Consider the following 21,415-nt stretch of genomic DNA (forward strand, 5'->3'; position numbering starts at 1 on the left):
CTTAAGCAAATGGCTTCCCCCATAGAATCCTGGGAGGTGTAGTTTACTCCTCACAGCCACCATTCTCTCAGCACCCTTAACAAGCTACAGTTCCCAGGATTCTTTCAGGGAAACGATGTGCTTTAAATGTGGGGTGTGGCTCGCACCACGTAGGTCTCCAATGACAGTCCCATGAATTTGTCTAAACCCTCTTTAAAACCATCCAAGTTGGCAGACATCACTGGATCTTCTTTCCCTCATGAGATGTACAGCTTCTGCCCCTTGTTCATAGAATCATAGAATTATAGAGTCGGAAGTCGATACCCATAGTTTAAGTAGGAATTGTGGGAAGGAGCAGCACCTTTCATCTTTCCTGAATCTCCCAATATTCAGTGCTTTATTGGATTCTGGCATGATGTTATGAGACGGACCACCCTACACTTTGCCCACATCATACATAATTTTATACACCTCGGCTGGAAGGTTCACTCACATGCCTCACACAGAGGTTTCCAGTGCCTGGCAGGGGCGGCAATGTCTGCCTTCTGCTGCTAGGGCAAATGTGGAAAACTTCCTGCCACATGAAAAGAGAATTTTTTGGACCCAGCTTACGGGGGAGCTAAGGAAAGTGAAAGCAATTTGGCTTGAGAAAATAGTGGCTTCTTAACAATTTTTTCAATCAGAGTCCCGAAGACATTTTGTAGCAAGTTCCTCGTATCTTTTAATCTAGTACTGCCAGGCACTGCCCAGATAAGTCAGATGTACTGACACATCACTCCATTGGCAGAGCTCTGATCTTCATTTTCTTGCTCACCCCCTACACACACACACACACACACACACACACACACACACACACACACACACACTTAGCATCAGTAGCAGCAGAGGTTGCCTTAAAGGCAGTATCAGTTCCTTGTTCCACTTTGTTCCTCAGAAGTGCTCCCTTTGTTGCCACTTTCCGAGACTCGGAAGGAGCAAAACGATTCCTGCCTTCACATAAAACACAGGCACCATGAGAAGAGAAAGCTACTGCCCAGAGCACAATGGCCTCATTCTAAAATCTTACATTGGAAATCCCACAGGAGGATTAATCTTTAATAGCTGAACCGAAACAGGTCCACCAAACAGTGTGAGTCTCTGCCAACCTGCCTTTGCTTTTAGGGAGGTGTGTGGAAAGGCAGGAAAAAAGAGAGGTGGAGAGGCAGGACAGTTCAAAGTGTGTTTCACTCCAGAACCTTTTGTGGCGAACACACATATCCTGGGTATGTCTTTGTGTTTTCATTAATCTATCCAAAGAACATATTGAGGGAGGAGAAAAATGCATATATATATGGGGAATGGAAGAAAGAGAGTACCAGGAGATGGAAGAAAATGAAAAATAGAAACTGCAGCCAGGGTTGTAATCTGTGCAGAAATGCAAGCCTGCACAAAGTAGAGTTCTGTATTCCATACAGGAGGATTTTCAGACTACAAATTAGTGGCACATATTCAAATTGAGGTGTTATGAAAACCCAACCTACCTACCTCCAAGGACTCCAGAATGCTGAAATAAGGGTCAGCAGAGTTGTTAGAATTACTCCTTTACTAAGTTACTTCTGCCCTCTGCTGGTCAATAGAAAAATAAAAGGCCAAACAGCCTGTCTCTGCTGTTAAGTGCAGAAATTTGGACTCGCCTGTTGATTTGTCTCTTCAGCGATGTTGGGGTGCAACAGGCTCTTATGACAGGGAGCCACCTACCTCCTGGACATGTCGTAGAAGGGCACCAAGAGGAGAAAAGACTTCTTCTTAGCTTCCAGGGTATATTCAGCAAGCCCAGGGACAGCCGCAAATTCCACTATCCATGTCAAGAAAACTAGAGCTTGGTCTTAAACACAGTAACAGAAATATGAGCCAGCAATGAGTAAGCTAAAGTAATAGGAAAGATTTATGGGACTCGTCTATCTAGAGATGTGGAACTTGTGGCCTTCAAATGTTGTTATAGACTGTGGATTCTCCCTAAAAGTGATATGTTATCGATTATATACACCCTTCCTCATAGCTCTTTCAAACCTGTGGCATATGTATCATCAGTGTAGGTTTTCTGTTCCAAGTCCTACAGATTGCTGGGAAGATTGGCAGATTAATCCTAATACTTAACAGCTTGCTCTGATCTGTTCTGCACTCCTCGTGAATTACTGTAGCTTATATTTATGGACCTTGTGTGACAGAGGAAACGCTGGTGATTTAACTTTAACAAAACCTAATCAATTCAATTAGGCCACTGAACACTGCAGCATTCTGACAATCCTATTTAGCCACTACCATTATCAGTTATTATTACTGTACTACCACTGGTGTGCAAGCATACTTTGTGGGAGAACGTTTTAAACATTTTCCATACACCCCCACCCAACAAAACACACTCTTCTTAATGAAGCTTCTTTTGAGTATCAGACTTTGTGTACAATTTGATTTTTATTAGACAAGTCGCGCAATGAACCCCAGGAGAGGGTCACAATCAGGACATATACCAGAAACGCTCACCCACTCACATCATTGCCAGCTACGTTTTCTTATAGCAAAGAATCCTTATTCCTAATTTCATTGGGATAAATACACTTTTCACATCATATATAAAAGCACAAAAAAGTTACATTATATACACAAAAATAATATAGAGATAGCCTGGGTGACAACAAACCCATAAATAAATGAGGTGTCTTCTTTAAAAAAAATGGTTGATGTACATGGAAAGACAGGGCGATTCCCTTGTGGAGGTCCCATCTACACAAGCATAAAGCCACAAGCTAGCAGTACCACCCTCAATGCCTCTTCCTGCTGTACAACATGAGGCTTCTACCCTCGACTGCAATGCCCATTCTCAGCCGTAGTATTCCCTCCTGCTTGACAGTATAAATGGCTTTCATAGCCTCAAATCCATAGAACTGTGAAATGTCCTGCGGTACACAGTGTCAATAGGAGATGATATTCTGATGCACATCAACTAATCCAGACACTTCAAAACTTAACTGCGCAGAATTATTTGCTATGAGAGCTTCTAGATGGAAAAGGTTTCCTTCTAAGCGTCAGGCATGCTAAATCACTTCGCCGAACACTCACAATTCGCGCAGGTCCTTGTGCTAATCCCAGATGGATGGCTGCTAACTCCAAGCAGACTGGAACAATCTGTGTGAGCGGCAGAACAACTGTGGAAGGAAACCAGCAATGGTAGCACCAAACACCCCAGGCATCCTGCTAGAATGTACCTTTTCCTTGAGGTAGTTTGTTACTCTTTCTGTTTTGTCGCTACCATCACTGGGAAAACGGCTGTCGGGAAGCACCCTTAAGAGAACAGGACAGTCCTCGTCTTCCAGCCTGCCTTATTTAAACATCTGCTCACGGATCTGCAGTGCTAAATCCAAGGCACGAGTATAGACTATGGTTGCTACCCATGTTTGTAAGATAAGCAACCCAGATCATCCATGTGATGTGAGATATGGAACTAAACTAGTCCTGGCAAAGCAACTTCCAAGGTTCACTTTCACTGTGTATTTTGATACCTTTCGCAAGTGCAACCTTTCAGACACATCCACTCACGTATACCAACGGGAAATTTGGAATGTTCATGAAATTACACCTCTTGTTAGTTCCAATATATTCAGGAAGATTGAGAATTGGTCTTCAAAATAACCAAAGTTAGCCAAAGCTTTATTGTGGGATCGTCTTTTGGTTTACTCTATGGAAAGTTTTAAAAATTTGATATCAATGTGATATGAATCTCTTAACTGTGCGATTCAGACCACTTTCCTTTAATTATGTAATTGTTTCAGTGTTTGGAAAGGCCCTCCCCCAGGATTTCATGTGTTTTGGGACACACAGAGCTTCATTTGAATTTAAAATTGTCAATGAGAGGCTTAAGGTGGAAATTCTTTTCTTTTTTTAATGGAGGGTCTTAGTTCTGCAGCAGTGTTCAGCTGTTACGCATGGAAGGCACACTAGCTGCAAGAACCACTGCAATGTACAGTTGTGTGGGCCTCCCCAAAGAATTATGTGCCCCCAAATTCATTTGTTTGGTGCTTGTGTGTTTGATTCGGACAGATTTGGAAGATGAAATAAGAGAGGATAAGCAAGAACAGAGATGGTGCACAGGCAACGGGAGAAGGCAAAAGTGATCTGTGAGACTCTGAGCTCTATGAAATATAAAATCTCTTTTCTTAGAACCTATTATTCCAACAAGGAGGCCTAGTTGCAACCACTCCTCTTTCTCCAAGTTCTAGAACTACATCTATACTACATATGTAAACCATTTTATAAACCTGTTTGACCGTCAAAGCTACTCCAAAGGAGACAGCTGTTGGTAGTGTGGACAAGTCCTAAGACTGTTATCCTAAACATACTCATCTAGATGCAGCTACCAAAGAAATCAAACATCAGAAAAAGGATTCCTAGGGTTGTATCCAACGTAGCGCAAAGTTAAAGTCACTTAGCGGTAAACTTGTTGCACTGGCAAAACACTTTTGTGCAAAAAAGCACAAATGCATTGCCTAAAATTGTTGCACAACAAGCTTTGGCTAGCACAACTATTGCATTGGATTTCTTTGTGGCCCAAACCTTTAAGCTCTGGTCTCGCACTAGCGGACAGAGAACAATGAATTCAGCCCCTAGTTTGCTTTTTTGTTAAGGTAAAACTCAATGCTGACTTTAAGTGTGTGATTCAAAAAATGCACTTAGACTTACGGTGTCTCTTTATTTACAAAAGAAACAGTAGGAGCGCTGATCAGGAGGGGTTTTTAACCTTTCCTCTCTGTGCTATTTTTCCTGCTGAAAATCTTCCCCAAGCTGTAGTTTGTCTTGGGGTCCCCCCCCAAAAAAAACCCCAGCAGCAACAAACTTCTAAAAGTAATGCGCAATCCCCTCCCCATGATCCTAATCCAGATTTTGGGGGGGAGTGGGGGTCTGCAGGTATTTTTTAAAAAAAAAACATAAACAAAGAGCAGTGGTTTGTCTATGCATGCTTTTTGAATCACAAGCTTAAATCTGCTTCTGGTTCACCACTAAGTCCATCCTTGTCCCCTCTTTTAGGGCATGGAAATACAACTCCAAAGATAATGACAGTATGGCTCCATCGGCTGCCAGGTGGCAGATACATGAGTAAGAAGTGGAAAGGAGGACACAGAAGACGGAAGAGAAACCTAGATGTTGTCCATAGTGCTTATAAAGCCATAAAATGCTATAAAAACCCCAAATTGCATTAAAAACTGTGATGCCCTTCCTTAGGAGAACCTCCAAAGGCTCTCAGAGAATGCAGAATCTATAGAAAAGCTTCTATGCTGAGGACCAAGGAGCCAGATCTCCTCTCTGGGTCTGCCAAAAGCATATGGCACCTGATGTGCAGATCAAGGGCCACCGCAGATGCCAGGAAAAGGGCTGAGGGCCGCTCTTCTTACTTTCTAGAAAACCCCTCCTCAAAAGATAAGATTGTTTTGTAAAGCGGTGGGGGACCAACCTTTCAGAACCCACCCTTCTTCATCACTATTCCAAATTCTTCTCTCAGTGTGCGAAAATGCGAACACTCTCTAGCTCCAGTGTGGGCACCCTTTGTACTAGAAGGCATATACTAGCAACAAAAGCTGGTTTACAAGAAGACCCTACCCTGGCTAGCGTATCACAACTTTCATGGTCCTAACCTGGAACAGTGTTCAAAAAGGGAGGAGGAGGAGGAGGAAGAGGAGGGTAGGAAGGGGCAAGAATCCCGTTCAATGAGCGCCGAGGCTGCAATCCTCCACGGTTAGGAAGCCGCAATTGCTGTGCCGCCACTCAGCTTCACAATCATCTGCTGACAATCATTGCAGGAACGCTTGTCTCCAACTTTCTCCAGTGTGCGGGCTGCTTCCGCCAGCAGGACGGCTCGCTGGCCCGGGGACGACAGGAAGGAGAGGGGAAGGTGGCGGCAGGCTAGGAGAATTGCTGTAGCTCTCTCTCTCTGCCCAGGAAGGGCGTCCAGTTCACCTAGGTATGGGGAAAAAGAGGCATCACAAGGAATGCCACGCTTGTGGGGGCAAGAAGTGCACCACGGGAGTCAATTTGTTTAAGACTACACTGGGGTGAGCAAGAGATTGCTTCACAATGGGTGCTACCCAACGGAGTGCAAGAAGCAGTCAACCAACTCCCACTGAAACTCTAGGCAGCAATTTATTCTAGAGGCTCGGATGCCCCAAGCTGAGTCCTGGCCGGCAGCCCAGACTTAGCAGCCTTGTGCTGGTAACAGAGATGACACTTGCACAGGTGGGCGAGGCCCACCCTCTCCATGACAGGCCTTTCTTTTGCTCAAATTAGCAGCCTCAGGTGTCAGCTAGCGAACATCTTTGTGCCACCGCTCCTTAAAACATTTTAAAGACTCTGGCTTGGATCCTACAATTTATGAACAAAAAGCAGCTCACCAAAGGGGGGGGGGGACATTTCCCATCCCCCCCCCCCATTCTGGGCAATTCCTCATCACAGCAAAACCACATTTGCCACCGTTTCAGGTTAATTAGGGTTCCAAAGGTCTCTAGAACTGCACACCAGGGGGCTAAACTAACTGTGGCATTTGTCATATATGGTTTGGCATTGCTTGCAAGCATTTTATAGATAGATAGTGCCGGGCGGGATGGTGGTGACCCAGTTCAGGGCAGAGATGGACAAGAAAGGGCACCAGAGCTTCCTGACCTTGCTTGGTACTCTGGGGTGTCCGACGCCTGAGACTGTGCTCCAGCAGCTGATGAGTGCGTGTGGGACTGGCCCCTGCCATCAAACGCACGGTGGCCTCATGCAGGAACACCTGGAAGGAGGGGAAAAGCGGAAGACAATGGGTAGCGTCTACATTTTAGCAACCTTCCATCACCTTGTGGTGCTGTAGATTTGGGCATGCGCCTTTATCAGATAAGCTTGCACCTTCTGGTGCTAATCCTCTCAGCCACTTTTCCTTCCCTAACTCCTTTCTGCTGAGCAAGAGTGTACAGGGAATGTGCCCTTTAAAAGAGGGGCATGCTACCCAACTATCTCTGACCAGCAGTGGTCCACACTCTACCACAGAACCATCTGCGCTGTTTGTGCATACATACAAACCAGTGGAGAGCAGTGATTAAGCCTGCCAGGCTAGAAATCCCCAGTTCAAATCTCGCAGCCACCATAAAAGCTACCTGGCATTAGGCAACCCCGTATTCTCTCATCCTCACAGCTCACATGGGTGACATGTGGATAATAGGAATGGCAAACATCACAGGGCTGTTTTAAGGATTATTGAGATAATTTACATAGAGTTTAGAACATTCAGGAAGTGTCACATTAGTTTAAATCCAGGGGAAACCGCAACACACACACACACACACCCAATGAATGCTACTTAAGGGCAAAGTCTACAACAGTAAGGACATATCCAGCAGGAAGCCACCACGGCAAACACACTGCTGGAAATTCAAAGCAAAACCAGTCCTGGCCTAGTTCGTGGACCATTTGCCCCTTTGGCTTATAACAGCATGCAGGAACTCAAGGGACAGGTCATCATCTCCTCACTCATTACAAGTGGCAGGATCTTACCTTTCGATAAGCAGGTCTGAAACTATGGGCCAGTTTTCTCAGGCTGCCGAGGTCGCGCTGGAATCCTGTCAGCTCAGAAGCAGAAGCATGGTAGGCCTCTCCCAAGGCCTGGCTGGAGTTCATCTGTTTCTGCCACAAAGTGGTGCGGAGGGACAGCAGTAGGTCGCAAGCTAGCAGCTGGATCATCTGCAAGGAGACAGACCCATTCAGTGACAGGAGTATCAAGACATCCCAGCATCATCAGCTGGATGCAGCAGCCTTTAGAAGGACAAAAGCTTCTCACACATATCTAAAAATACTAGCAGAATGATACATAGTGTTTTTATCTTAAAGATGAGATGGTATCAACTGACAGCTCTCTGGCCAAATTCCCTTTCTTCTCAAAAAGTGACCCAGCATGAGCATTCTGAATTTTTTGTTGTCCAAATATTATCATCAAAGGACATGACAACAAGATAACATGGAGGAAGCAACCAGGTTATCCAAAGGTAGCCAATGTGGTACCCTTCAGATGTTGTTAGACCACAATTCCCATCATACTTGACCAAGAGCAATGCTGCTGAGGCTGATGGGAGCAGTGGTCCAATAACATGTGGAAGGTAAAGGGCTGGCTACCCCTGAAGTATCCTGTGCCCCTTTGTAGGCCAAAATCAGCACCTATAACTGTGTTCTGAAAACATGTCAACACAAAATCAGGGTGCAGTGGGCTCCCAGCACAAATCATTGTTCCCACAGCATCCATCACAGTGAATATTCAAAGAATTACCTAACAAAAATTGGTTAACCGTACAAATGCTTTATTTGTTTTTTGTTTCCTGGGTGTTTTATGTGAATTCTACCTACCACCAAAAGATGAAAGATTAAGCCAAATGAAGAAATACTGAGACCACCACACTGTTTTAATGTGGAACTGAAGATCCACTGACAGAAGACTGTCCAAAAGATGGGCTGTGGGGGTGTACATTCATTTTTATTTTAGCCACCATGACTGATATGATCTCTGGCCTTAGGACCTTTCGGAGAGTAGTGACAGATGAATGAGCCTAAGGCTCAAATGACTTCTGGGAGACGATTAGTACCTTATTCTCCCACAGCCCTGCCACCATCTATGGACTCAGAGAACGTGTCCCCTGCAATATTCCCATCTCTCTAGCCTTGCAGGAGTCACAAGATAGAAAAATCATGACTTTGCCTTGACTGGACTTTACCTGCTTAACCTGACCTTGCACACTAACAATTTGCCTGCCACGACCAGATGCTACCTGCTTTTCCTGCAAATCTCAACGCTCCTGTGGAACAGGACGAACAGTGGGATTCTAAGAAAGTGTCCTTGAAAATGTGTCCCAAAGGTTCCAACAATTAGCCAGAAGTAAAATGAAGCAGTATGATCTTGAGAAGGTACCCTTGGGATAAAAAAACTGCAAAACAAATCAACATCTTCTACAGAATAGTATTTTGGTGCGCCCTCCAGTGGCAAAAAAAGTATCTTGAATATCAGTTCGAACTGCATTTTGAAGGACTCATTTTGGTTCATTCAAAAATACCTAAGGAAAATAGAAGTGTTGTTTTTACCGGGTTTTCAAAACAAGCTTTATTGCAGAGGCTTTGGGAGGAGGCCAGGGAGCTCCTAGTCCTCCTGGGCTGCTGCTTTCCTCATTGTTTCCAGGGTACTGTTCAGTTCCTCCTGCTTCTTCTTGGCTTGAATGAAGTCCCCACCCTTTTCTTGTTGAACTGCACAGCTCATTTGTCTTTGGAGATCTTGAACAGCACCATCACACATATCTTTTTGGAGACGAGGCAGCATGCCTCCTGGATCGTGTCTTACACAAACTTGGTGTGCTTGGTCAGGTGTCCATGGCATTGGCATGACTTTGCCCCATTCTTAGTCACCTTGTGGCCCTTGTTCAGGCAAAGGGCCACTGGGCAGCAGATTGCCATGGCTGCCACAGCTGCTGCTTCATCTAGGCCAGGCCCCAAAAATAAATCAGCTAAGTAAAATAGAGGTCACGATGGGCACTTCACTGCCACATATACCTTTTCTCGGCCTTTTCAACCCATGTGCTCCACTTTCATCTCTCATGCTTTCTTTCTGCTTGCAGTACAATGCAGTCTGGATTGTACAGATGGCCTCTTGGCCCCTTCCAATTCAGATGTAAAGTTCCTAGGAAGTTTCTACCACATCACTTAAATCACTGAATCGGAAAGAACAGCATTCAATCCAGGCGAGCTGAGGAGATTCCCACCTGCAGAGGAGAAATGGGTGCACCTCTGTGCTGCACTGCGGAAACATTGCACGAGTACTGCCAGAACATGCAATGCAACTACAATGCACGACAGCTGCCACCCAGCAGTGATGAACAGCTCCGATTCTTGTACAGTGCCAAAAGTTGGAAAGCCCCAGCTTCTCAGAGAAACAAGGAAATGAAGGTGAAACTGACACCCTGATACAAGGACTTCACACTGTTCTTGCCCACAGGAGACTAGACATGTAGTGCCTTCTGTGGGAACAATTCACCCAGGAGGCATAATTAAAAGCAACAAGGACAGGACCAAACAAGAGCTCAGCCTGCTAATTCTGGCAGTGCACTGGAAGCCAACACACTGGAAACAAATGCACTCCTCAAGCACTACTGTGGGAAAGGGAACACTGCAGCTCTAGTCAACACACACAAAAGGGCAAGAGGAGAGGGAACGTTCTCTGTCTCTCCAATCATGAAGAAAAAAATGTTAGCTGCTGCTTCTTCAGCTCCAGGATATTTGACCTCAGAGACACATGGAATGATGACTAAACATTTGCCCACAAGCCTTGGCTCAGGAAAGGATGGAGAAGGCAGTTGTACATGTACAGCCAGTTATAAATGATTGTGATGAGGATGAGGATACTTACGTTATTGAGACCCGTGCTTGAGACCCCACTGCTCATGTTGAGGCTATTCCAAAGGTGAGTGCTGGCTCTTTCACAGTGGCCAAAGGAGTTCTGCTGCCCATCTGCCTTGCTTGACAAGGAGGCGTTCATGGCTTTGCACACATGAAAGACAGCTTTCACAAGGGCATTCCTAGAAAGGAGGGAAGAGAGAAGAGAAAGATCCCAAGCCAGGAACAAGGTCAGTGCCTTTAAGGTATTGTGGTCGTGGACCAACCACCTCCATAAGCTTCATAAGCCTCTCACTTACTAAGTTCCCATAATAAATAATAATAATGTTATTAAATTTCTATACCACTCATCATAAAATAATAACAAACAAAAACAACCTCCCCAACACACACAGTTTTAAAGGCCATAGATTGCTTAGATTAGCCAAGGGCCTAGGAGAAGAGGAATGATTTTGTCTGGCACCTAAATAATGAAGGTGCCAGGTGAACCTCTCTGGGGAGAGCATTCCACAAACAGGGAGCCAACACAGAAAAGGCTCATCCTCATGTTGCCCCTTCTCTAGACTTCTTGAGGTGGCACATGAAGAAAGCCCTCTCCAGCAGAATGGGAATCCTCAACACCACCTCTAAGACCAGATCTGCCAGCTCAGGCAGAAAGACTGCTGGGCAGTGAGGTGGGCAGTAAACCAGCAGGATCTCTAATCTGTTCTGATTCCCAGTGCCAGGAACACACACTCCAGATCCTCCACCCAACTGGATAGAGAGCCTGAAGGGAGAGAGAGAGAGAATCTCTCTATAGACCAGAGCAACTCCCCCTCCCCGACCCTCAAGTCTGGCCTGATGCTGCACTGAGTACCCAGATGGCCACAGCTGGATGAGACCAACTCCACCCTGCATATAACACTTAGAAAAGTCTTTGCATCCACCACCCCAGTGCCTGATAGCTGGTATTTTCAGTTAATACAATCTCAAAATACTGCAGCTTAGTTTGGAAACTATTTAAAGTAACAAAAGGCAATTGTGAGAGTAATGCAAAAAGGCCACACACTCCATCATCTCCAAACATTTAGGAATTCGCTCCACGTTGGTAAACTGGGATCTCACGGCTGCATCATCACCCCTGAGCCAGCTGATTGTCATTGTGATTGCGGATGACCACCACCTGCACACCACATCAGGGCCTAGGTATGCAGAGACAAAAGAACAATAAATATGAGACACTCTCACCAATGCAAATCCCAACAGGTTTTGTTTTAATGGAAAATGGCTTCAGGAGACGGGAATCTTTTCCCCATCCACTGTTTCCTTACTTCAAGCTCCTTCCCCCTGTAAACCTATGAAAGTGCATTCAAACACACTGAAGCCCTGCTCCTGGGAAGGGGAGGCAGCCATAGGAGGAAGGCAATTTGGAGTAAGAAAATGGTAGGCAGGGAAAAGTCACACCCATACCCCCACACTTCTCTGTTCTAAATTTCCATCTTGGATCTGCTTTTCATTTTGAAGAATGGCATTGGGTCCCAGTTACACATATTTCTGTGTAATGAAAATGAACTTACCAGGAACTAGAATAGTGTGAGGTTGCTTGCTGGTAGGAGGACCCTCACAAGGAGGACAATGCTGAAAAGGTCAGTTTCTGACAAGACCTGCTCAGATCTCATTTAAGCAGCTGCTTTGAAATGCCCAGGGCCTGATTTGGGAAAGCGGGCAGGGACAAGGGGTTAGCAGCATGATACCATCACAGTAATGCTTCTGGGTGAGCCCTTCCTTGAACTAAACCTTCCCAGGGTCCCAAAAAACTTCCAGATTGTGATGTTGAACGTGTACAAGAGCAGGTCACTAGGATAAATTGTGGGAGAGAGAGCCAAAATGGACATTTGGGGCAGGCAAGGTGTGCTAGGCTTGGGACAAGAAAACTGATTCAACTCCCTTTGTTGCTGAAGTCAGGGCACATTAGTGAATGCCATCCTGCAGAGTAGGGTACCATCCACCTGCTGCTGCTGCTGCTGCTGCCGCTGACACACAGGCTGGTGCAAAGCCAAGCATCTTGCCAGACATTCCCCCCTTCATCTTACTGCTTCAGCAGAAGGGAACAACAACAGCAACCAGAGACAAGCTGCTCGGTACCGTCCTGCCAACATATGCATCTCATTTAAAATGCTTCTGCCTTGGGAATGGAGTCACTAACCAGAATTTACAAGACTCATTAACCTCTTGGCTGAGTTACCAGCTCTCATAGTGTGTTCCACAAAACCATTAAGTGGTCAAAAGTATTTACTTTCAGATCTCAGCTGAGAAGGCCGTAAGTACTGATCTCTGCAGAAAAAAATTAGATCCACATATTTACTGAACTCTCCTCTAGAGGTCTCCACTCAGCTGCTGATCAAATCTCACCATGATCAATGTAGAATACTATCACTGACATGTGACTGGACACTTGCTTGTCTTAAAAAGCAGAAACTGCACTACATCTAAAACAAATTTATCATGGGATATCAGGAAAATTCTACCTGCTCAATTTCATATTTCTTTGAATCAGCAGGTGTCTTCCTCATATATGAGGAATGGTTGAGAGAACTGGCTATGAGATAGGATAGCCATATTCAAATATTTAAAGAGCTGTCACATGGAAGATTGAAGATATGGTCATTCCATATCAAGGGGTCCAATTTTTTACCTCATGCCATCCAATTTTCTTAATATTTTGTACACTTGTTGAATTATCAAAACTAAGTTTAAATCTAAAGTTTATCTCACCCCAGGTTTTTTAGTTATGAGAGTTTGAAATTTCAAAAAAATGACAATTTTGGCCTTTATGGATTTAAAGGAAATATCATTGACTTAAGATACACTTTTGATCAACTGGGCAACTTTAATTAATGTTGCAGCTGAATCAAGTTTAGAACACTAACTCAGCAGTGAATGCTTGCAGATCTCCAGCATGAAGCTGAGAAATATGGGACACTGAGCAACCTGGGCATTCTTCACACTTACCCAGTGCAGACCTCAACACAGAATTTCCAGTGAAAGGTGGTGTTCCAATTCCCAAAGAGTCCACAAAAGAATTGAGTAACTTCAGGTATTCCAAAGCATTAGAGAATTCACTACAAGCACAAGCAGAAATCAGACTTTTACCAGTAAAGACAATGCAACACATTTCTACAGTGCATCAGTTTAACGTGTGCAACTTAGTATACTTAGTAAGGTAAGGTAAAGGACCTCTGGATGGGTATGTCCAGTCAAAGGTGACTATGGGGTTGCAGTGCCCATCTAGCTTGCAGGCCAAAGGAGCCAGTGTTTGTTCACACACAACTCTCTGGGTCATGTTGCCAGCGTGACTAAACCGCTTCTGGTGCAACAGAACACTGTGACAGAAACCAGAGCGCCTGAAAACACCATTTACCTTCTACGTTTATCAACTTACACTGGTGTGCTTTCGAACTGCTAGGTTGGCAGGAGCTGGGACAGAGCAATGGGAGCTCACCGCATCGCGGGGATTCAAACCCCCAACCTTCTGATCGGCAAAGCCCAAGAGACTCAGTGGTTTAGACCACAGCACCACCCGCGTCCTGGCTATTCTTAGTAAGAATGCCTGGTTACCAGCTCTCTCCTTGCTCTGCAAATTGCTATTATTCAAGTTCTGCTGGGGAACTTTCTTTTATCATGGAACTCTCAACAATCCAGCAGCATACTATGCATTTCTCTGTGCTTCTGTCTCCAAAACAGAAATAATTTACTGATGAACCTTGTTGCGCTTGAGTGTTGCCCTTAAAACTGCATGCTCCACTAATCCATTATCTGCAATTCAGTTACAAATTGCTAGGAGAAACTGCCCTTTGCCACATAGGCAATAGATATGGCAGATGAATTTGATTCAAGTTTCTGCATTATGTCAGGAATGTTATTCTGTTGGCCCTGCCACATTGCTCCTAACCAAAGAGATGAAATCTGTGCTCCTACCCTTCATCCCACCTGCTGGGCTACAGGAACTAATAGAGCAGGCAGTCAGAATTGGCTACTCAACCTGAGAAAAAATGCCAATAGGGTAGGGACAGAACTGCAGCTTACCAGGGCTCTTCATCATCATGTCCTGCAGCCCCCTTTGGAATCTGAGGTTTCACAAGGGATTCAACAGCTCTCTCCAGGAGGTTCTCACAGAATGCCTGGTGCACCTGTGCAATGGGATCAGCTGTAGATGAAAAAACAATCAGCTTTATTTCCTTTTCTCAATAATTTACAAAAGATTCAGGGCTGCTACCCTAGTAATACGCAGGTATCCCTCAGAAATAATCAGGTGCAAACCCTTGCCATGTTATGCAGGATTTGAAATATTGTACTAGGACCTGGGATCAAAACCCCACTTGGTCATGAAGCTCACTGGGCGACCTTAGGCCAGTCACCAGCTCTCAGCTTAACAAACCTCACAGGGTTGCTGTGAGAATACCACCTTGAGCTGGTTGGGGTGATCCTGGGATATAAATGAAATAATAAATAAAAATCTGTTTGGGCAGAGAAATTCTTTGCAGAAAGAACTCCATCATTTGGGAAACTGTCCATTTGATTGCTCAGTCCATGTTCCACAATCTCTTACAGCACCAAAAGCTTTCAAGCAAGAATTGGCTAGAGAGAGTGAGCATACACATGCATAACACTGTCCCATAACTTGGATGGCAGACTTAGGGCAACGCATTCACAAGCCTGCTGGGTCTCACCTGGGTTCCTCTGAGTGCAATATAGACTCTCCTTGGCAGCTGTTTTCACTGTCCAGTTCCGCTCCACAAAAAACTTTTGCCCCAATGGGTGACACAACCAACGCAAAGAGTCAGGGATGGCACTGCGCTCAGAACTACACAAGCTCTGGGCTTGACTTAAGAAATAACTCTGGTAAGAAAGAAAAAGTGCCATGGTAAGATATGGTGCTGAAGGAAAGCTATGCATGCCTCTGACTCAAGGATAGTAATTCTGCGTAAAGTTAATTATACAGATCAACTTAAAAGCCACTTCCATTCACATGCAAAACCGTGGTCAGTTGAAATATGCCACAATACATACTTGTTCTAAATTCTGTTGGGAGGCTGTTGGGATTTACTCACCGCCAGGAAGCCCAGCTTGCCACCACAGCGGGTCTTCAAGCCAACTGCAGCAGTCAGATGAATTTCTGCCAGTGTGCTTGGTGAAATCTTCTCTTCTGCACATTCAGCCAGATTCACAGCACACAGAGCCATGTGCAATCCTGAGTAGGCAGAGCTGGATGGTAGCTTACCTGCATCAGAAACCAGAGGAGAAAGAGTCATCTCCTTTAAAATAATTTACAGAGGGGCAGCCAAGATAGACTCTTGCACCAAAGACAGCCATGCAGAAGCTCAACTATAGCTGTATGAAGGGGTATTTCCTTGGAATATTTTCTTCCTGAATCTAACATTCAGCATCACTGGACAAATTAATTATGTCACAAGATTTTGTGGGCTGCAGTCTACTTCACCAGATGCATCGAGTACTATCCTGAGTTGCAGGTACATATACACATCACTTTTTTAAACTCACGCCATGTGAGACTTTCCCAGTACAATTAGTGCCTCACATGGGTTTGATTTGGGAAAGCCCTTTGAGCTACTGAGATTCTGTTGCATTCAAACCTTAAAGCGTAGTAATGTCCTGCCTTGCAAAGCCTTGGTTTATATCTATCTACAATCTTACCTTTGTAAGATTGTAACTTTGGGAATCAACCAAACAAAACCCAAGCTATGTATATCAAGCTCTTTCATACAGGCCAAATAGAAGACCATCCTTCATTTCACTACCTGAATCATCTCAGCTGGTTATACTATTGATTTTCAGGTAAGAATAAATCTAGCAAGACACACACCTGCAAAAGAAGAGTACGGCACTACTTGTATCATCAAGCTAGAATGAAGCACTCTCTGCAGACTTAGGTTTTTTAAATGTTCTATTGAACACAGTCAAAGTACGTAGATAAGTCTAGGTCATCACACTAGACACTCACAGAAGCGTCCACCTTCTCCCTTTTCCAATTACCTGTGATATGGAGCTGATGGAGCTTATGATAGGCTAGAGCTGCATCACGCGCACTAGTTTTGGCTTCATCCTCAAAACCTGCAGGGGCTTCTGTTGCTCGTCTCTGCCGAGATGTCCTCTTTAGCAACCAACGCACCAACCCCAATTTTTGGAGACTGTAGCGGATAACGTTCCAGGACAGGCCGCAGGCTAAGTCTAAACGAGAGGCAGGCAGTGCTCGGCCCAGGGCAGACAGACAAGTCTGTAAGTTTGATGCAGCAGCAGTAAAATCTTCCTGCAGGCACAGAACAAAAACAGAAAAGCTGGAGGTGCAGCAAAGACTTGTGAGAGTCCAGTGACTTCAGAGACTCTCTGAGATGGCATGTGGAAACTTGCACAATCAAGCATAATCACCTTTAGCCTAGCCTTGAAAGATGCAGCATCTTTGACTCTAAGGCTGCATTTTTTGTCTCTTCTATTTATCTCCACTTAAATCTATTTCTACATTTATTTATGTAACAAAATGTATATACTGCTTGATGAGAAAATCTCTACGTGGTTTACAAAAAAGCAGTTTTGCCAACCAATAGTAACTATCAAACTGCCTTTTTTCTCTATCTTATTCAAATATGCTAACAGTATATAAAGAAAGAATGAAATAGTAACTGATGTTCTGTAATACTTTTATTGGAGATACTACCTTAAACCTTCAGGCATATTAAGCAAATCTGTGACAATCTGGCCACTTTTACAATTAGCTTCAGTTGCAAAATTCAAATTTACCCCAGGCCCATGGCAAAAACAAAGATTGTTTTACACAGCTAAAGCTGAGAGTGGCAATTCAAAAATATTTTGGGGGGCTTTCTGAAAGGAGAAAAGTGGAGAACTAAAGAGCTCCAGAGTCTTTTACCATACAAGTGTTTCAGAAGTAGGACAAATGCTTGCAATCCCAAGTGCAAAAGCCTCTCTGGAGAGTTGATCTGCACTTTGAGATGCTGCCTGTTCAGTACTGCTCCAGAAGACAAACTAGGAAAGAAACAAAATTTGTTTTATGAAGCAAGAACTTGACCTACCTTAGCTAAATCCAGGTCTGCTTGTTTCCGATGCCGCCAGAAAGTAACCGATGACCGGGAGTGCAGTCGGGTCACTGGCTCTCCATGTACTAGGAGTTTTATGAACACACTCAGGACAATAACACCATTCACAAGCCACAGGATCAGAGTGGGCATCATCCAGCCAAACCAGCCACCAGAGCCTACAAGGAAAGATAACAGAAGAGATATGAAGGGGGGCCAGAGGGGAGATGGATGAGGTAACATATTAAAATAACAAGTCTGGGATGAATTTTAATTATGTAAAAAAAGCTGTGCATATAAGGAGGTGGGGGCTCAGGCAATAGGGTTTATTAGCTCTGAGTCCCAAATAAACTGCATTGCTAAAGTTGGGATTACAGATTTGTGTGTGTGTGTTACATATATATAAATATGTTCAAAATGTGCAACACAATCCGTATTGGCTCTACAAATGCTGAATTTTACTGAAACAGATAAAAATTATTTCACAGTGTAACTAGACGATGTGATTCTTGTAAGAATCTTATTTAATAACTCCCATGTCTTGCAGAAGTGCTATGAGGATGGGGTTTTAAAATGAACTAGTAAAACTCAGAACAGATGAAGGCTGCAACCCTATACAAGTTTTCTTAGGAGTGAGTTTCCCTGAACACAATGCAGCTTGCTTCTCAGTAAACATGCAAAGGAGTGCCCTGCACAATTCTTTACAGAATATTGTAGCAAGGGTCAAATCACTACTTTAATATACAATGCAGGGGTTTCTCAATATCCAAGCAATGAAGTGGTCAGTGCTGATATATTAATGAATGGTGTACATGTTTTGATGTAAGCAACCTTGAGTATGGTTTAACTATAGAAAGGGGGCATATAAATAAATAACATCCTTTAATATATATATTTTTAAAAGCAAATAAATAACACCCCATTTCCCCAGTGTCACTACTACTGTCTGTGTTCAGCTACTGTATATGTGATCCTTAAAGAACTCCAAACACCAAACAAGCAGCATGGAGATGTATACTGAAGTATACTGAAAGACTGGATTTCTGACAGTACCTGAATTTATTGACAGAATACTCCTCCCTGAGCTATGATGTACAGAACCATCAGAGTCAGCTGTCCTTTGGCCCTCCAGGAGGGATGTTAGAGGGTTGAAGGAGAGACAGAGGAACGTAAGAGCGCAAAGCAGCATCCGTGAGCGGTCAACCATTCCAAGAGCAGCAGCTGGAGAGTCAGGTTCATCTTTAACCTAGACCATAGTGGTAGAGGGCGATTTGTTAGAGAGCAAGAGAATTGTGAAACAGTGAAGATAATTCATTGTTCCCGGCCTACTGAGAATGTGTAAGAATTGACTGGTGTTCACAATTTATCATAGCATTTCAAACATGGCTATAAGAACAATCTCCGCTATCATGCCTCAACACGTTTCTGAGTGTGCCGAATCAGAAGGAGAGCTAGTGTTATTGTTGCAGCCAATCAATTTATATCTATAAACTGTGCACAACATTTCTTCTTCCTATTCTCACTCCTGTTAAGAGGCAAGAGAAGAAGGGGAGACAGCAGAGTTACGTCAACCTTTTTATTAAAAGGTCTGTGGGACGAAATATTGTATTATTAGGCTTTGGGTACAGGACTTCACACAATGACAGCCTAAACTAGCCAGGGATGATAATGTCATGGAACTGATTAACCTTTGTATTCTGAGTCACGTCTTCCTCTAGAACCATAGTTCCTTACAGCCTTTAATGCCAAGCACAAAATCTCCAGCTCATCCAGCACACATCACCCATGTCTACAAGTAACAGGCAACCCTTATGCACGCTTCCCTCTGTAGAATGTTTTAGGATGTTGACTACCTTTGCATCATCCAGCAGTGGGCTTCCTGGTTCTGAATCAATAGAATAAGGGGAAAAGCCTGCTTGTGACCCTGTGTCAGAGGCTGGAGGAGACATCAACAGAACATTTTGGTTGAAGTCATCCATCTTCAGATCCACATCATTGTCCACCAAACTGCTTAGGTCAAACCCCTTCAACAGCTCTGAAAAGACCAGAGATTGCAAAGATTAACTACTCACATTCACAATTCAGTTTTCTTTCCCCTTCATGCTTTCCCTTGCTTCCCTTGCTTAACCTGCCCACACAAAACTGGGCAACCAATAATATACGTCATCAAACAGTGAAGTAGGAGGTCAAAGGCACTTAAATAGCCACCCAACACTTACTGTTTTTCTGATTAGCAAGCTTCAGGACCATGTTCTCTTGACGCAGCTTATGGTTAACCTGCTGTAGGTACTTAATGTAGTCAATGGCCTTTCTCAGTACCCCTGACTTGTGCATCTGCAAATAATGTGCATACATTAAAGAGAATGAATAGTAATTTTTAGCAATAATGCCACCAAATGCTCTTTCAGCACAAGCTTCTACACTAAAACTGCAATGACTTTCCCAATCACAGGGAAGAATACGAAATGGATTCAAATCAAATACATTTAGCATCTATCATGGGAGACCAAAACTCCATATTGACTGAGCAAAGACTGATAATCTCAGTAAGAAGCAGAGAATCTAGGCGTATTAATACCACAAGATATCTTTTTATCTCTTTTATTTATGTCTCACCATGTTTAGTGCACATATAATTATGTATTTTTCTAACTTTCAAATGAAGAAAATAAAAAAGGAGCAGAGAATATGACTTGCAAGCATATTGTCAACTGGGTTTGAAATCACAGCAGTCGTTTTGCTTTCAGCCACAAAGCAACTCATACCTTTGCATCTGTTCCCATGACTAGGTCCTTCAATTCTATGATCTTGTCATTTATAGATGATCGGTACCGCTTCTCAATTATATTATGGGTTGTCCGCCTCTCTCCTTCCTTTGGTGGTTCTGGTTGCTTGGCACCACCAGGCACCTGCTTGATGGGCATCTTCTCCTGCCCTCCCATCACCATGGGCATTGTGGTCAAGATGGTACCATTGCCACCAACTAAAGTCTTTAAAAAAGACAACAGTGACCCAGTTAAAGATTAATTTGTTCGGTGGGTTGGGAGCTGGGGCCTCTGTGTTATAGTGGTTCTGCTCCTACTTGCGGTTGCTACATGAGATCAGCTCTGGGGGACTCCTGCTTGGCCCCTTGGCATTTGGTCCATTCTGTCCCTCATGCTGTTCACTATCTATAGGAAGCCCCTGGGAGCTGTCATCCAGGGATTTGGGACATAGTGCTGTCAGTATGCCGACGAGAGTCAGTTCATACCTCTCCATCCATCTGAATCAGAAGAGGTTGTGCAGATGCTGGATAGATGCTTGAAGGTACTATGGGTGTTTCCCAAGCCCAGGAAATAGGGAGGCATGTTCTGGATGGGTATGCAGCTAAGGGGTTCTCCTCAATTTGAAGCTGCCACTAGGGATACAGGTGATCTGAATGTGCTCTCAGTGGTGAGGGTAGCCTATGCCCAATTCCAGCCTGTTTTCCAGCAGCGGCCATTACTGGGCCAGGATAGCCTAAGCTCAAGTGTCCACGCTCTAATAACTTCATGACCTGATTACAGCAAAGAACTCCACATGGAGTTACTCTTGAAGAAGCTGCAGCTGGTACAGGCTTTAGATGCTCAGTTGTTAAATGATCCCCTTCTGCCTGTCCCACTTAACAGATTCTTAAAACACTATACTGGCTGGCAAGAGGGAGAAGGTGCATATTTGGGAAGGGAAAGCAAGATGCCCTACAGTACCTGCAAGGCTGTTGTCTGAATAGGCGTGGTCAGTGCTGTGAGGGCTGGATTCTGAACAGCAGTCATGACAGGGCTGCCATCAGCTTTCAGTGTTGTTAAGACAAGAGAATCAGTCTTGATTATCTGTGGCTGGACAAGGACCTAGAAGGAGAAGAGGCAGTTAAAAGGTTTAGCACAACAACACAAAGC

The 21,415-nt window shown here is 44.2% G+C and overlaps 1 protein-coding gene across 1 annotated transcript in view; it reads right to left on the minus strand.

Moving 5' to 3' along the window:
• Nucleotides 1-2,417: 2,417 nt before the first annotated feature.
• Nucleotides 2,418-21,415, minus strand: part of SREBF2 (sterol regulatory element binding transcription factor 2) — a 34,598-nt gene continuing 15,600 nt past the window's right edge. The window contains exons 4-19 of the mRNA XM_082241401.1: nucleotides 21,227-21,367; nucleotides 20,267-20,491; nucleotides 19,721-19,835; nucleotides 19,355-19,536; nucleotides 18,555-18,747; nucleotides 17,499-17,680; nucleotides 16,447-16,720; nucleotides 15,504-15,673; nucleotides 15,123-15,291; nucleotides 14,479-14,599; nucleotides 13,405-13,514; nucleotides 11,462-11,594; nucleotides 10,427-10,595; nucleotides 7,540-7,725; nucleotides 6,670-6,781; nucleotides 2,418-5,970 (exon numbers count right to left, since the gene is read on the minus strand). Coding sequence (XP_082097527.1) covers nucleotides 5,750-5,970; nucleotides 6,670-6,781; nucleotides 7,540-7,725; nucleotides 10,427-10,595; nucleotides 11,462-11,594; nucleotides 13,405-13,514; nucleotides 14,479-14,599; nucleotides 15,123-15,291; nucleotides 15,504-15,673; nucleotides 16,447-16,720; nucleotides 17,499-17,680; nucleotides 18,555-18,747; nucleotides 19,355-19,536; nucleotides 19,721-19,835; nucleotides 20,267-20,491; nucleotides 21,227-21,367 — 2,703 coding nt within the window. The 3' untranslated portion in view covers nucleotides 2,418-5,749. The remainder of the gene's footprint in view (nucleotides 5,971-6,669; nucleotides 6,782-7,539; nucleotides 7,726-10,426; nucleotides 10,596-11,461; nucleotides 11,595-13,404; nucleotides 13,515-14,478; nucleotides 14,600-15,122; nucleotides 15,292-15,503; nucleotides 15,674-16,446; nucleotides 16,721-17,498; nucleotides 17,681-18,554; nucleotides 18,748-19,354; nucleotides 19,537-19,720; nucleotides 19,836-20,266; nucleotides 20,492-21,226; nucleotides 21,368-21,415) is intronic.

Source organism: Podarcis vaucheri (assembly GCF_965113315.1).
Source record: "Podarcis vaucheri genome assembly, chromosome: 10".
Lineage (NCBI taxonomy): Eukaryota > Metazoa > Chordata > Lepidosauria > Squamata > Lacertidae > Podarcis > Podarcis vaucheri.